This window comes from Physeter macrocephalus, chromosome 13 (assembly GCF_002837175.3).
Source record: "Physeter macrocephalus isolate SW-GA chromosome 13, ASM283717v5, whole genome shotgun sequence".
In the NCBI taxonomy this organism is placed as follows: domain Eukaryota; kingdom Metazoa; phylum Chordata; class Mammalia; order Artiodactyla; family Physeteridae; genus Physeter; species Physeter macrocephalus.
The window spans coordinates 71,101,680-71,119,197 of NC_041226.1; the positions used below are offsets into that span (position 1 = coordinate 71,101,680).

Below are 17,518 nucleotides of genomic sequence, written 5' to 3' on the forward strand. Positions count from 1 at the left end.
GTTCCCTGTTGGAAAGCTAGAGACCATTGGCTTGACAGCTCAAGTGGTGTCTTTTGAATTTTTGCTGTAGAATTACCCCCTGTTTTACTTTTTAGCTCATGAAGAAAGTAGGTTTATTTAAAAAACACATCAAAATTAATGCATTAAAATTTTCCCTGGAAAATATCCACCTTGATATATAGTATCAAAAACTACTTCCTGTATGTATTGGCTTAGCTACTATCAGAAGCATCAAACCTAATAAAAATGGAGTATTACTGATAGTATATCCCTTTTTCCTAAATGTATTTGGACTGAGCTTCATTTGACATCAGTATTATGAAAGGAGACAAGCTGAATAGTGTCACCCTCTGCCACATCAATAGAAAATTAATCAGCCTAGAGGTGACAGTCCAGGTTAATGACCCAAGAGGTAGTACATATTTGTTTACCTCACAGTAATGTGTTCACGTTTTCTAAAGTTCTTTTATTAAAAACTTTAAAAAAATTATAAGGTATTTCAAATGAGGAAAATATAGCAAATGTACAAATCTGCTATATAAGTCTCCTATTACAACAGAAAAACACCCCTAGATACAGCTAAATCTCTTCTTTACATCATCCCATCTGCCTCTTCCTCCCTAGCAGTGACAGCTGTCCTGAAGGTATCATGTGTCTTTCTTGTACATGTTGTTACACTTCAGTGTGCCATAATAATAGTGAAACATTTCATGTACCATAATCATAGTGAAAAAGAAAATTGTGAAAAATATATATACTTAATGATACCATTTATGTAAGATTTTAAAATACACAAAGCAAAAACAGTTCAATTTACAATAGCACCAAAAAGAATAAGGTTACTTAGGAATAAACTTAAGACGTAGAGGACAAAGACTTGTACACTGGAAACAACAAAATGTTGCTGAAAGAAATTAAAGAGGACACAAATAAATGGAAAGCCATCTCATGTTCATGGATTGGAAGACTTAATGTTGCTATAAATGTTAATATTATCCAAAGCGATCTACAGATTCAATGTCATCCCTATCAAAATCCCAACTGATTTTTTGCAGAAATAGAAGAAAAATCCAGAAATTCATATGGAATCTCAAGGGACCCAAAATAGTTAAAACAATTTTGAAAAAGAAGAACAAAGTTGGAGAGCTCACACTTCCTGATTTCAAAATTTATTACAAAACTGCAGTAATCAAAACTGTGGTACACTAGTAAGACAGACACATAGACCAACAGAATAGAATTGAGAGCCAGAAATAAACCCTTGGATATATAATCGAGTGATTTTTTTAAAAAATAAATTTATTTATTTACTTATTTATTATTTTTGGCTGCATTGGGTTTTTGTTGCTGTGTGCGGGCTTTTCTCTAGTTGCGGCGAGCAGGGGCTACTCTTTGTTGCGGTGCGAGGGCTTCGCATTGTGGTGGCTTCTTTTGTTGTGGAGCACCAGCTCTAGAGCGCAGGCTCAGTAGTTGTGGCACACAGGCTTAGTTGCTCTGCGGCATGTGGGATCTTGCCAGACCAGGGCTCAAACCCTTGTCCCCTGCATTGGCAGGCGGATTCTTAACCACTGTGCCACCAGGGAAGTCCCTATAATCAAGTGATTTTTGACAGGAGTGCCAAGACCATTCCATAAGGAAAGGACAGTCTTTTCAACAAATAGTACTGGGAAAAGTGGATATCCACATGCAAAAGAATGAAGTTGGACCCTTACCTTACACCTCATGCAAAATTAACTCAAAATGTATTAAAGACCTAAATGTAAAAGCTAAATCTGTAAAACTGTTAGAAGAAAATACGGGAAAAGCCTCATGATGTTGGATTTGATGATAATTTCTTGGGTATGACATCAAAAGCATAGGCAGCAGAAGAAAAATAGATAAGTTAGATTACATCAAAATTTAAAACTTTTGTGCATCAAAGTCAACGAGTGAAAAGGCAGTCCATGGAATGGGAGAAAATGTTTGCATATATGTGATATATTTCCATATTATCCAGAATATATAAAGAACTCAACAGCCAAAGAAACAACCTGATTTAAAAATGGGCAACGGGGCTTCCCTGGTGGCGCAGTGGTTGCGCGTCCGCCTGCCGATGCAGGGGAATCGGGTTCGCGCCCCGGTCTGGGAGGATCCCACATGCCGCGGAGCAGCTGGGCCCGTGAGCCATGGCCGCTGAGCCTGCGCGTCCGGAGCCTGTGCCCCGCAACGGGAGAGACCACAACAGAGGGAGGCCCGCATACCACAAAAAAAAAAAAAAAAAAAAAAAATGGGCAACTGACTTGAATAGACATTTCTCCAAATGTCTGTTTGGAGAAGATATACAGATGACGTCATCAACAAGCACATGAAAAGATTGCTCAACATTGCTGATCATTAAGGAAACACAAGTCAAAACTGTAATTGGAGATAACTCACAGCAGTTAGGATGGCCACCATTAAAAAAAGAAGGGAAAAAAAAAAAAAAACTCCAGAAAATAATAAGTGCTGTTGAGAAGGAGAGAAACTGGAACCCTTGGGCACTCTTGGTGCAGCTGCTGTGGAAGACAGTATTGTGGTTCTTCAAAAAAATTAAAAGTAGAACTATCATATGATCCAGCAATTCCCCTGCTAGGTGTTTATCCAAAAAATTGAAAGCAGAGTCTTGAAGAGATATTTGCACAGTCATGTTTAGCAGCCTTATTCACAATAGCCAAGAGGTGGAGGCAACCAAAGGGTCCAGTGACAAGTGAATTGGTAAATAAAATATGTTATATACATAAAATGAAATATTATTTAGCCTTTAAAAGGAAGAAAATTCTGACAACTTTTGTCAGAATTCATTACAAATTTGATACAAACCAATGCAATTTAGTATTTTAGTGAAAAAAATTTTAAAGTAAGGAGGATGAAAATTTGGGGAAATAAAGAAAGCAGTGAAGAAGCAGTAGAAGATAAAGTATTTTATGTGTTTTAGGTTTTTATTCTAACTGAATACAAGTGTCAGAATGAATAGCAGAATTAAGAAGTATACGATCTGGTAAATACAAAGTTGAAATATTATGTAGCTTATTAAGATGATAAACTCATAAATGTAAAATACAGATTGACTTTTTATCTATAATATTTTCATGATTCCCTTCTGGATTCCCAAGATGTTTTCCACTTCTCTTTTATTCTGCATAACACAAAACTGCTCAAAATAGTTCAGGATAAAAGAAAAGATTAATGTGTTTATCTTAAAGATGATGGACTATATTCATATGGAAGACAATTCACTTTGAAGAAAAATGTCAGAGTACTCTTGATGTGAAGAAAATTAGCTTAGGAATTTGCCCTTCCCAAGGATGAAAAAGTGAGCACTGTACATGCACTGAAAAAAATTTTTTGGCCAATATTTCATGTTAACTACTAATAAACTAGAAAAAAGTTATATATGATCCTCGATATTGAATTAGATATTCTTTGTTACAGTGATCCACTAATAGACATTTTTCTATGGACCTTGTAAACTGCTTCTTAAGAATAATCAGAATCTTTAGACTATTGAATTTTGGCATATCAATGTAATTTTTGTGCTAATGGTTATAAAGAAAAATCTAAATGATCTAAAATAACATTTAATATTAAGGTCAAGGAAAATAATACTTTGGTTTTTTAAAAACTCAGTTTTTTTTTGTTTTTTTTGTTTTTGCTTCTTATAGAAAGGTCAAAAGCTAACTTTTTTTTTTTTTTTTTTTTTTTTTTTTTTTTTTTTTTTGGGTATGCGGGATCCTCCCAGACCGGGGCACGAACCCGGTTCCCCTGCATCGGCAGGCGGACGCGCAACCACTGCGCCACCAGGGAAGCCCCAAAAGCTAACTTTTTGATAGGCATAAAACTTTGCTACCATTTTAAATTACAGTCATAATCCTTTCATTCTTTCAACTTCAAGTAAGTTTTGTATCGGTAAAATTTATAGTAGAAGTTAAATGGCGGGACTTCCCTGGTGGTGCAGTGGTTAAGAATCCGCCTGCCAATGCAGGGGACACGGGTTCAATCTCTGGCCCTGGAAGATCCCACATGCCGCGGAGCATCTAAGTCCGTGCGCCACAACTAATGAGCCTGCACTCTAGAGCCCGCGAGCCACAACTACTGAGCCCGTGTGCTACAACTACTGAAGCCCACACGCCTAGAGCCCATGCATGCACTGCAACAAGAGAAGCCACCGCAATGAGAAGCCTGTGCACCGCAACAAAGAGTAGCCCCTGCTCGCAGCAACTAGAGAGAAAGCCTGTGCACAGCAACGAAGGCCCAATGCAGCCAAAAATAAATTAAAAAAAAAAAAGTTAAATGGCAAAGATTCACTTCTGGAACAGCAGCAAACCAACTATAATTGCTGAATATTATTTTAAAAAATCTGTTTGCAGAGTATATGTTGTTGTATGTCAAAAATTCTACGAAACCCATTAAGAAACTACTACAAATAGTAAACAAATTTAGCAAGGGTACAGGATACAAAATAAATATATAAAAATCAAGTGTATTTCTATGCACTTTTAGTGAACCATCCAAAAATAAAATTATGAAAACCATTTCATTAACAAGAGCATCAAAAGAATAAAATTCTTAGGAGTAAATTTAACAAAAGAAATGCAAAACCTATACTGTGAAAACTACAAACTATTGAAAAATAAGATCCAAATAAATAGAGAACATTTCATATTCATGAATTAAATGACTAAATATTAAGATGGCAGTACTTCCCAAATTGGTCTGCAGATTCAGTGTAATTCCTATCAGAATCCAAGCTTTATTTTTGTCAGAAATTGGCAAGGTGATACTATTAACATTCAAATAGAAATGTAAGGAATCCAGAATAGCCAAAATAATCTTGAAAAAAAGAACAAAGTTGGAGAACTTAGTTCCCCCTTTCAAAACTTATTACAAAATTGTCTTGAAATCAAGACAGTGTAGTATTTGCATAAAGAAACATACAGATCAATAGAATATAAATGAGAATCCAGAAGCAAATCCATAAATGTATGGTCAAGTGATTTTTGACAAAGGTGCCAAAATAATTCAGTGGGGAAAGAATAATCTTTTCAACAAATGGTGCTGGAACAATTGGGTATCCATATGTAGAAGAATCAGGTTGGGTGCCTACCTCGTAGTGAGTTAATATAAAAAAATTAACCCAAGGGACTTCCCTGGTGGTCCAGTGGTAAAGAATCCACCTTCCAATGCGGGGGATGCGGTTTCAATCCCTGGTTGGGCGACTAAGATCCTACATGCCACGGGGCAGCTGAACCCGCGCGCCACAACTACTGAGCTCATGCACCTCAACAAGAGAGCCTGCGTGCCACAAACTAAAGAGTCCACGTGCTCTGGAGCCCGCATGCCACAACTAAAGAAGAGAAAACCCTCATGCCACAACTAGGGAGAAGCCTGCGTACCGCAACAAAAGATCCCGCATGCTTCAATGAAGATCCTGCGTGGTGCAACTAAGACCCAACACAGCCACAAAAAAAAAAAAAAAAATTAACCTCAAATGGATAAATGATGTAAATAGAGCAACAAAACTCTTAGAAGAAAACATAGGGGTACATCTTCATGACCTTGCATGTGGCATTGGTGTCTTAGGTTTGACACCAAAAGCATAAGCAATAAAAGAAAAAAATAGATAAATTGATCTTTGTCAGAATTTAAAACTTTGCTTCAAAGGATACTAACAAGAAACTGAAAAGACAAACCACAGAATGGGAAAAAATATTTGCAAATCATATATCCAATGAAGCACTTGTATTTAAAGTACTTACAGAACACTTAAAACTTAATAATAAAGACAAACCTATATAAAAATGGGCAAAGAACCTAAACAGACATTTCTGAAAGAAAATATCCAGTTGCCAGTAAGCAAATGCACGGGTGCTCAAAATCATTAGTCATCAGGGAAATGCAAATCAAAACCACAATGAGATATCACCTCACAACCACTAGAATGGCTGTAATAAGAAAGTCAGATAATAACAAATGTTGATGAAGATGTAGAGAAATTGGAGCCCTCATACACTGTTGGTGGGAGTGTAAAATGGTGTAACCACTTTGGAAAACAATCTCGCATTTCCTCAAAAGGTTAAACATCTGGGTTATCCAGAACCTTGACTCAGTTCTGTCATGAGTATTTTATCATGAATATTTAAGTATTTTTAGACTTATTTATATCCTTGTTACTGTGGTGGATATATTTTACCTTTTAAATAATATTTCAAATAATTTTTCCAAATAATAGTTATTGGGCTAGATGTCAGCAACTAAAAGACAAATTAAATAGGAGTATATGTTTGTTTACCCTTTCTGAAAATAATTTGATAACATTGATATTCTCCAGTCTACTAATTCTACATCTAGATATCCATCCCAAGGAAGCAGTGAAAATTTGCTAATATGAACATGGTACTGCGTTGGGGGGGAGAAAAGATGAATTAATGGCAGTTTCCCTTAGAGATATCCACGTAAACAGTCTCTACTTATGATTGTGAAGGAGACTTGAAAGTGATTAAAATACAGAGATAAATGCTTTAATGGAGGTGCCTTCAACTAATTAAATCCGTGAGAAAGAGAGCGCTAAGGACTCAACTGCCTGGGGGAAAGGAAAGATGTAGGGGGAGATGAAGAAGTTCTAGATGGCAGAGATGACTAATGAATAACCATTTAGAACATGATTTATACATAAGCCAGGACTTGCCTCTAAATCAGAGTATAAGAAGGTGAGGAAAAACATTGGGACATGGTGGCATGGGAGAGCAAAGCTTGTTGAAAATTTTAGTTTTTTATTGTGGGAGTGTTTACTTTCTTTATTGTTATTTATTTTCCAGAAATAGTAGAGTGAGAAAAGGATTTCCCTTTCTTGTTGTAGTTGTATTATTGTTTTTGATACTTATTTTAGCCTATTCAAAGGTATTTTTATGAGGCAACTGACTACTCTGGTCTCTTCTGTTATGTTCCTTGTCTCAAGCACTGTGGTAAACACTTTACGTATGTTGTTCTAAATGAGATAGTGGTAAGCCACAAGGTAGATGTTATTAGCCTTAGTTTACAGAAGAGTTGGAAACTGAGGTTCAGAAATACTAAGTAAGGTCGCTGAAGTCACACAGCTTGGGAGTAGAATCTAAGATTAAATGCAGGTCAGTATGATTCCAAGGCCTGTGAACTAGTACCTCTCTGCATCTAACTTTACAAAGTAGTTTTGCTAGAGAAAATTCTGAGCAATAGTAGCACTGACATGGAAAATTAGCTCTGTCAGACTGTGGATAAATCTTTGTTAATATAAGGAATAATACACTTACTTCTAGCCAGAACAGTTTTGTCACATGATAAGAGGAATTTTCTTTGTGATTGTTGAACATTGAGGCTCAAGTCATACCATTTAAAGGAAGCGTAGAAGGCATTGCAAGGACATGAATAAATCAGACAGTATTACACACACAATGTACAGTTTTACAAAGTATACAATTAGAGATACTGGTTAAGAGTAACTGTCAGAAAAAAAAATAAAAAAATAAAAAAAATAAGGGCTTCCCTGGTGGCGCAGTGGTTGCGCGTCCGCCTGCCGATGCGGGGGAACCGGGTTCGCGCCCCGGTCTGGGAGGATCCCACATGCCGCGGAGCGGCTGGGCCCGTGAGCCATGGCCGCTGCGCCTGCGCGTCCGGGGCCTGTGCTCCGCAACGGGAGAGACCGCAGCAGGGGGAGGCCCGCATACCACAAAAAAAAAAAAAAAAAAAAAAGAGTAACTGTCAGAAAGCATTTTTAGTATCTTATTACCTCTTGTAGATGTTAACGTATTTTTCAAATTATGTTAAAATTCAAAATACTGATTTTTAGTGGTGATTTTACAGTCTTGTCCAAGTAAGTAATAATTTTTTAGAGCCATACAAGGTTTGAAATAGGTAAGATTTTTTGCATCTAAAAGATTTTGTTTGTGCTTTCATTTTGTTTTAATAATGTTCATTTTGGTTGATGTAAAATTGTCTCAACTTTAGATGCTTGTGGTGGAGGGAGGGAAATGTTTTGTAGTAGTCATATCATTGAAATTACCAACCTATATTTTTCTTCTCAAAGAAAGAATATGGTGATGAACATATGAATAAAAAATAATAATTACATATGGATGAATAATAAATAATTATATACGCATTATTTGAGGTTTTTCTTTCTCTAATATAGCCAACCCTTTCCCATTTGTTCTACCACCATGCATTTTGTTCTAGATTTCTTGACTAAGAAAACATTCCACCAGAGTTTGTTTTGATGTTCAGAGAACATTTTGAAATTGTGGTTTTAAGTAGAGCGATTTAAGTATTTTTATGTAACATTTTCATAAAGATGAAGAATTAAATGAACTTAGCGTATACCAATAAATAATCTTGTGCACAAATTAACATTTTCTTTATGTTTCCAAATATTAATGAAAAGAACCTTAAATGTATCTTCAATAGAGTTTATACCTGCATTGTATGTCATAATCTGTTTCTTTTATCCCATTTGTAGAGAGTAATGCTAAATCATTCAGTTACTGGAATTTGTATAGGGACATGGTAAGAATCGTTGTTCTTTTAAAGAAATAATTTTCAAATACCCTTCTTAGGGAAAAAACATTATAATATCTGTCCCTTTGCCTCTATGGTCAATTTTTAGAATAGACTCTTATTCTTGAACATAAAAAGGACAATAGCAGACAAAGTCAGATAACTATTACATTTATATCTATGGTAGACTTTTTAATAAAAATTTATCTGTGGCTTAAGTGTACAGTAGGCAAACAGAAAAAGAAAAGAACATTTTTGTAGCGGCATTTTAAAATGAATACCAGAGTGGGGAATTCCCCGAAGGTCCAGTGGTTAGGACTCCGCACTTCTACTGCAGGAGGCAAGGGTTCAATCCTTGGTTGGGAAACTAATATCCTGCATGCCACAGGGAGCGGCAAAAATAATAATAATAAAATGAATACCATAGTACTGTTAGAGGCTTATAATAAAAGACTATAATCCTATTTAGAAAATTTACTTACAGTGCATGATAAATGATAGAAAATTGAAGCAAGTTTTCAAAGTTATGCAATATTTTATATTTAAAACATTTATTTCTTTTTTTTTTCCTTGTGACAGTAATTCAGTGTTATGATCATGTAAACTACTTCTCTTATTAGGTAATTTTTTCACTTGGACCTTTTTCCCCCCAGTTTTTAAAGCTGTCCTAAACAAAGCAACAAAAAATATTATCCTATTTGAGGAAAATGTTTTCTGTTAATGGATTTTTTTAAATGGAAACACATAATATTGTATAGAAATGGAATTCTTTCACTTTGGCAAAAGCATTTGTTTTCCTGATAAAATTACTTGTCCATTTGAGAAAAAAAATTACTGAGGAAATAAGTCAAGGTAATGCTAAAAAAAAAGTTAAATTTTTCTGCTAAAAATATAAAAGCATCATAAGTAAAGCCAATACAGAAGTCAGCAGACCAGAGGGAAAGTTTGTAGCTTATTTTAGTGACAAAAGGGGAATGTTCTTAGTGTATAAAGAACTCTTACAAATCAATATGAAAAAGACGAACCACCCAGGCAAAAAATGTTCAAAGGTGATTTGTAGCAAAGGAAATATAAATGGCTCCTGCACAATGACAAAATGTGCTAAACTACACAGAGAAATTCAAGTTAAAATACTATTTTCCACCTACATTTTGACAGACATGAAAATTTTGATAATTTCTAATTTTATTAGGTTGTAGGAAAATAGGCCCACATATATTATTAGTAGGTGTATAAATTGATAAAAGCCTCCATGGAGAATAATTTGACGGTGAATTTATACTACAGGATGTGTTCACATGTGGGATATACACAAGTATGTTCATAGCAGTATTGTGTGTAACAGCAGAAGACTGGAGACAACTGAAATTCCCATCAAAATGGGATAATTAAATAAGTATAGTACATACTTACAGTGTGTGTAAATACATCCATATTCTTGAACTACTGTATAGCCATTAAAAAGGATCTGAATGTTCCGTATGTGCTGATATATTAAGTGACAGAAGCAGTATACTTTTATTTGTGTAGAAAAGAATGTATATATTTATGCTTGTTATGTGTATAAAATATCTTTGGAAGGAACCACAAGAAACTAATAATTGTGGTTGCCTTTGAATTGGGAGCTGGATGGCTGACCCCGTGACAGAAGTAAGAAGGATACATACCATATACTATTTATTTATTTTAACATCTTTATTGGAGTATAATTGCTTTACAGTGGTGTGTTAGTTTCTGCTTTACAACAAAGTGAATCAGTTATACATATACATGTTCCCATATCTCCTCCCTCTTGCATCTCTCTCCCTCCTACCCTCCCTATCCCACCCCTCTAGGTGGTCACAAAGCACCAAGCTGATCTCCCTGGGCTATGCGGCTGCTTCCCATTAGCTATCTATTTTATGACATTTTTTTCCCTTAGATTCCATATATATGTGTTAGCATACGGTATTTGTTTTTCTCCTTCTGACCATATACTATTAATAGATGTCTTGTTAGTACTTTCTGAATTTTGAACCCTGTATATGTATTACCGAATACCCCCTCCCTGCAAAAAAAAGGGGTTTCAAAACTTTGCAGTGGAAGGGTCTGGAAGATATGAGACTGTTGAAATAATGGAATTTTAGTCACCTACCACGAAACTTCTGCAATGCTTTGGCCATCCAGGGAAGTAGATGAGCAGCTGGCTCACTGAATAAAGAACTCTGGTGCTACACACATATACGTACCTCAAGTGCAATTACTGAAACTCCTTTAGCTAGCACACTGAACTTGGAGGTGGTTGCTGGAGATCACTTAATAGGCTGTATTAAGAGGTTGATCTAATCGGAATTAAGAAACTGGAAAAAGCAAAGAAAGGACTATACCATGGGTGAGAGAAAAGAAGTTGAGTCAGAGTAGATTTGGACACCCCTCCAGTAGCCTCTCATTTTTCCTTCTTTAGGTCTATAAACTAACCAGAGAGATGACTACATAGAAGAGTTAGAGACGTGTATGTTTTGCTAAATAGCAAAAGGTAGTGAGAGCTCATTCCAGAAGTTTTGCTCAGTGTCCTAGAATTCATAGTAACTTCATTGGTCCTGAAACATCACTGGTAGAATAGAATTATTCTCCCTTCCTCTTGGTTTCAGGAAGAAGGTCCAAAACTAACTTGTTTTTCAATATGACTTCTTTACTTCAGGCTAAAGAATATCCTTTTTTTTTTTTTTTTTGAGGGGGTGTGTGTGGGCTGCTCTGCGTGGCTTGCGGGATCTCAGTTCCCTGACCAGGGATTGAATCCGGGCCACAGTGGTGAAAGTGCCAAATCCCAACCACTAGACCACCAGGGAACTCCCAAGAATATCCTTTCAAAGCGAACTCATCCAGATCAGCTTGATGTCTGATAGGAAGGGTTAGATAAACGAGGTTGTAGAAAAATCAAGTCTGAAGAGTAACCCTTCACAGCTTGATCTGTTTACTTTTTAAATGCTGCCTTGTTCAGTGGGTCTGGTAATGCTCTTTTCAACCATAGGACTGCGTTTCATAAAGAGGTGAGGCTCCTGCTCATGTAATCTGGAAAATTGCTTGTCTCATTGGGTGCACAGTTGCACCTGTACCCTCTTGAATGACTCAGTCATGGTGTGCTCAAGAGTCAAGTAACTTCTTATGTGACTAAATGAAGAAAAAAATAGGTTATAAAAGCCAGCTACTTTGGAAATGAAAATCACTAAATGGTATCAGTTATTATCATATTAGGGTTGGCAAATACTATAATTAAGACTTCAAGTGATTTCTAGTATTATCGCCTGGTTTCAGCCACTTTCTGAAGAATTTTATTTGGAATAGAACTTTCAGTGTTGACACCAGATATTCAGGTTGAGTTCAGTTCAATTTTATAAACCCTTATAAATAATCCATAGTAGTCTAGTGGTCTGTTATGGGCACTGGTAAAATTTATACCACAGAAATTTGTTGAAAGTTATTTTATTCATTTTGGCATAATATTATTGGCCCCTCAAACTTATTTATAAATACAGTGAATGGTGAAGCAAACAGTTAAAGTGCCTTTGCTGAGTGACTCGACCATTAGATGAATTTCAATGTATTTGTAGCCACTATACGTTTATCATTTAGTTGTAACATAGTTTAATAGCTGTTTATTTTTATTAAGTACCTCAAATGACATAGGTCCTGGAGAATCGATAGTAATCAGGAGAGATGATGTCTGACTCCTTGTAGAATTTGTCACCTGTGGAGGGTGGCAAGGACAAAGGCTGTCTCAGGTAAAACAATGAGTGAGTGATGACGGGGGAGGCGGGCACTGCGGAGAACGGCTAGGGGAGCCCTAACCTGGAAGTGGAGGTGGCTGTGTGCAGCCTTAGGGCAGAAATAAAGGCCAAGCTGAGTCCTACAGAAGGCGGGTGGAGGGTGGGGTAGGCAGGGGTCAGAGTTTGAAAACAGATGTGCAAAGTATAGAAAGGGCTAAAAGATTGTGTGAGGTATCTGAGGAACTGGAAGCATTGATATGTGGCTGGGATGTGGAAAGCTTGAAGTAGGGGACCTGGTGGCAGGGAGGGAGGGTGGTGAGAGGAGGTATGTGAAGGAAAAGGTCGTAATGAAGCAAGCAGAGACCTGACGATGTGGATATCTGTGAGCCATGTTCAATGGTCTGGATTTATCTGGAGGGCAGGGAGAACCAGAGAAGGCCTTCCCTCAGGAAACTGATCAGGGTTGCCTGCGAGAAAGATCAATCTGCCTGCATTATGCACAATAGCTTGGAGGAGTGTAGAGTGAAGGAGACCTGTTAGCATCTACTGAGGCAGAATGCAAGTAGGAGGTATTAGTAACCTCAACTATGGTTATTATGGCAGTGGGAAAAAAATGGATGGATAGTAGAGAGATTTAAAATGTAGAGTCAGCTACACAGCATTTATTGTGTGGTGATAATGTTCTGAGATGTTTGTTATTCTAGCCATCTCTTATGAGAGCAGTTTACAAGTATGGTCTAGAGAATGCTATTGATTGACAGATTTTTAGAAAGCCTAAATTGTGCTTAAATTGATACCTTGTGAGAATTAATAGACTCTGTACCTTGATCGCTGTTATGAATGAATAAATTTGTGTCATATTTTTAGTAAACTCATGTTTGAAATCAGATTCTCTTACTGTTTCTGGTGAAGTTGAGAGGTTTTTTGTTATGGTTACTGTTTTGTTTTGTCTTCATTGTTGTTTTTACCTGAGGAGCAGGAACAGATCTTAGGTCTCTAAAGTGACCCCTTAGTTACTTGCTATCATATGATAGTGTTTAATTCCTTCATTGAACTTATCATAAACTTTATATTTTCTTTATTTCTTTGCCCACTTGATTAATTTCCATCTCTTCACACTAAAATACAAGCATTATAAGGATGGGGACCTTGTCTTGTTGTTTATGCCTTGTACTTCTCAGGAAGCATTTGTTGAGTGAGGGGGGTGGGAGGAGGGGAAGAAGAAAGGGAGGGAGGGGGGAGAAGGCGGAAAAGGGAGAGGGAGGAACGCCTCCTGCGGTGGGTGGTGGGACTGCGGGACGGATGGGAGAATGAGCTGAGTGGTGACAGCTTGCTGGCGGGGAATGTGGTGTCCTCCACACTCCAGAACTTGAACACAGTGCAGAAAGTTGGGTTTGACCTTAAAAAATAATCAGTTTTATTCTTTTTGTAAATACAGTACTCACCTGTGCAGTAAATAGGCTGAAAAGTCTTTTCGGTTCTTTAAATGTTATTAGCGGTAAAAGTCAATTTTTGATTTGCAAACTGAGTTTTAATCGTCAAGCTTTAGTCTGCCACTAGAGCTAGGAATGAGCAGATCAGATGTTTTGTAAAAGATCATTTTCTAAAGGATCAATTTAACGTTACTGACATTAGTTACAGATTCAAATGAATCTTAATATACCATTAGTTGTTTTTTTTTCCTCTCATAGGACTTTGGTGGAAAGAAGAAATACCCACATTACTGATGTAACGTGACTCAAAACACAGCTTCATGTATCATTCGGAGTTGGCTAGGATATCCTGCAAGTAATTACCCTAATATTGCAGGGGCTTAAAACACCAAAAGTTTGTTTCGTACACATGTTAGATGTCCTTTGTGTGTCTGCTGGGGTGCGTCCTTACTAGGAAGCTCAGGCTGCCTTGTTGTTCGTCGCCCTGACAAAGGTAAAGAATGAGCGTGGGGAGTCATGACTGGTTCTTAGAGCTTCAGCCAGCATCCTTCCGCTCACGTTCCATTGGTGAAAGCAGGTCATGTGACTGTGCCCCTCCTTTAGAGGATGGGAGATGGCAGTCGTATTGTGCACCTCCTTGCAAGATGCCAGTTGGTTTGAAAAACATTAATTTTTGTTAAAAAGAAAGTTGCTGAGTATACCAGTAGTGTGCTTTTGAAGAAACAAAACACTTTTATGAGTAGGTTAAATGCAGGATAAATATCCACTGCATATTTTGGTTGAAAGTTTTGAAACTCTTTACACTGAAACACATTTCTTTGAATTTTATATTTCATTAAATTTTCAGTGAAGTTATTAGTAAAGTTCACTTGAACTTAAGAGGTTAACTTGTTCTGATAAGAGTTATGTTCTAACTTTATCAGTGTGAAGTACGTTTTTAGAGAATGTTACCTAATCATTTTTGAGGAAAACCCAAAAACTGAAATACATTTAGATTTGTAAAACTGCTAAGCATTTGTTAGGATACAATAAGGTGTTGAATGATACATTCTTACAGTACTTCAGATTTCCTCACTCTTAGTAAAAGACAAAGTAAAATGCAAATATGAACGATAGGTTACAGAATTTAAGTAGGCAGGTAACATACTTGAATGGACCAGTTGCCCTCCTGTTACAATAATATGCCATATTAACACTATTTCCTTTTTTTCACAGGAAGTCATTACACCTGTAGTTTCCACTGTTGATTAATCTCTTGGTATCATTCAAGGTGCTGATTTTTACCTATGACCAAGTATAATATTGAGTTTGCTTTAATGGTTAACTTTTTCTAAGAGCACAATTGAAACTAATCAGATTGGCTATGTTCCTTAAATTTACCCTCTAAGAGGTTGAAATCATGTTCTTCTTGGTAGAGAGAAAATGCCTTTAAAATTTTTTTGTTGCTACCTAAAAAAAAAACCCACTTCATATTACCAGTATTTAGAGAAAAAAAGATGTATTTCTTTTTAAACTGTTTTTTTTTTCTCTGTCAGTAATGTAGCAGTGTGTATTTGTTTCCAGGAATTTTTTCTCCGCTATGAAATTTCCTCTGAACTGACATCTTTGAGTTGGAGTTAATTTTCTAAATTGCTGTGGTATGCCCAGAATTTTCTTGGGACAAAGAAGGTAGCAGAGAACTGGGGGGTTAGTATGTTTCTGTGGTGTGAATAACTGTACATAGGATTCCGAACAGAATCTATTTAGTATTTTCATGAGTTCATGTTTGAAGAAAAAAGAAAAATTACAGAATTTTAGGAGTGATTAGAATTTGGCTCCCCTAGGCCAACTCCTTGTGGAAAAGTAGAGAACACACTAGGCCTGGGGGATTGAGTGCCTCATCCAGGGTTGCTCAGTGATCAAAGAGAGCAAAGCCAGAAGCCCTGGGTTTCCTGATGGCTAGTCCCGTCTCTTTATGTTGAGCTCTCTGCAATGGGAAGAAACTCTAAGTTTAGCAGTTAGGCAGATGGTGTTGGTTTTGTCTCTATAATATATTGAAAAAAATGGAAGTATTGACTTTGTCCTATTTAGGGAGCTTGTTGCCTACTGACACATCTAATAGTGTTCCTTAAGAAAAAAGAATATATATGTATATTTATGATACAACTTAAAAAAAATGTAATTCCTCAGTATGATTATATGAGCTCCCCAAAACCAATTATAGAAGGTTTGAAAGGCTTGGTAAGATAGACATAGACACTAAGACTGTTCCATTCTGTTGGGATAATATTCCAAATTCTGAATGTAACTTTTTTTCTACCACTTCATAGGCCAAATAGTGGTTACTAAATGGAATATTTTGTCAAAACCTGTGAGTTTTTTAAGTTTTGCACTCCTTCTGCTGGCTTTTCTTAACTGCTCAAGATCTGAACAGAGCATCAAAATCCTGGTTTTATGTATCAGAAAGAAAAAGGTAACTGTGCAACTGTGGTTAATTCTTGTATTAATTTTTTTTAACCACTTCTGCTCAACAAGTATATGAAGCACTTGAAATACTGATGCATCTCCTGTTTTATTTTTGAGGTCTTGGAGAAGATCCACAAAACGAGAGTTGGAAGCCGGAGAGAAATTTCAGATAGTGATAAGTGAACATGTTCTGCCCTAACTCTGATTTTTCAGTAATGAGATAGTGTAAACTCTGAACATTCCTTTTATGGAGCTTTGTAGTCCATAAACACAGCATATTGTGGTAGAGCCTCGATGTGCGTCATTTGCGGCTGAAGGTTTTGATGGCTTTGCAAAAGGCAGGCTGGTGCATACTTTGAAACATGTGAGGCAGTTTTAGATGCCGCTTCTCAGATGGATTTAATTAGTCCTTCATAGGACTGGATGTCCGTTTGTTGCAGCTGAATTCTCATTTCATTCACCCATAACTAGAAACACCTCGCTTCAAACGGGTTTCTTCAAAGAAAGAGGGGTTTAGGGTTCTATGTTTTACTGCTTTTTGATGTTGGTTTCCCTTTAACTGAGAAGACCTAATGTTTATACAACTGTTATTATTAAGAAAACATAGCTTTCTTCACGAGGGTCCTTTTGTATCATTGCCGGTTATTGGTGGAAGTCAGAGATCTGTGGAGTAGATCTTGCCCTGTCAGACTATTAGAGCAGCTGTGTGTTTGCATATTTTGCTTAGGAGAGGTGTGAACTGAAAATGTGGCATAAACTTGTGAAATAACTTCTCTAAACCCGAAGTCTGAATGCAGTGTAAGGTGAAAGCCGCTACTGAATATCTTAATAGGGCAGTTGTTTGATTTAGAAGCTTATAACATGAATCACAAAAGCAGAGCTAATCAACTGCCTGGAGTCGCCGTAATTCATAGTAGTTGTAAGTTTTATTTACTCTGCCTGCAGTGTAAGCGCATGGGAAGCTTTCAGTAAATATGTTGAAAGAATGAAAACACGTTCTCTACAGTAAAATTATATATTGAAAAAAATGTATCCTACTACTACTATTTTCTAAAAAATTATCCATAAGCCTTCACATTTTGTTAGAAGAGCTACTTGAATTTACCCTGAAAACAATGCACTTTCTTCTGTTTTCCAGTTAGTGTGTCTGAGGGTCTGGCATGCTTCATCATCAAGGCAGCTTTTATCACCCATGCCCACAATTCTAATTACATTTCAGGGGGTTGTAATCTCTCCCAGAATCCTGGTCATTCATTGTATTTAGGATGAAGTGCTTCAGGGGGTTTGGGGGCTATTCGCTCATGGGCACAGGTTTTGCATCTCTAAAAGCTTCTCTTGCTCCAACATCCT

General features: G+C 36.7%; 1 protein-coding gene across 7 annotated transcripts in view; it reads left to right on the plus strand.

The window, feature by feature from the left end:
* PCCA (propionyl-CoA carboxylase subunit alpha) overlaps positions 1-17,518 on the plus strand; it is a 378,662-nt gene that overhangs the window by 244,772 nt on the left and 116,372 nt on the right. The window contains exon 20 of one of the 7 annotated variants that reach the window (XM_055089707.1): positions 1-2,907. The exons of the other annotated variants lie outside the window; for them this stretch is intronic. Coding sequence (XP_054945682.1) covers positions 1-57 — 57 coding nt within the window. The 3' untranslated portion in view covers positions 58-2,907. Of the gene's footprint in view, positions 2,908-17,518 lie in introns of those variants that run through there. 7 annotated transcript variants of the gene reach the window in all.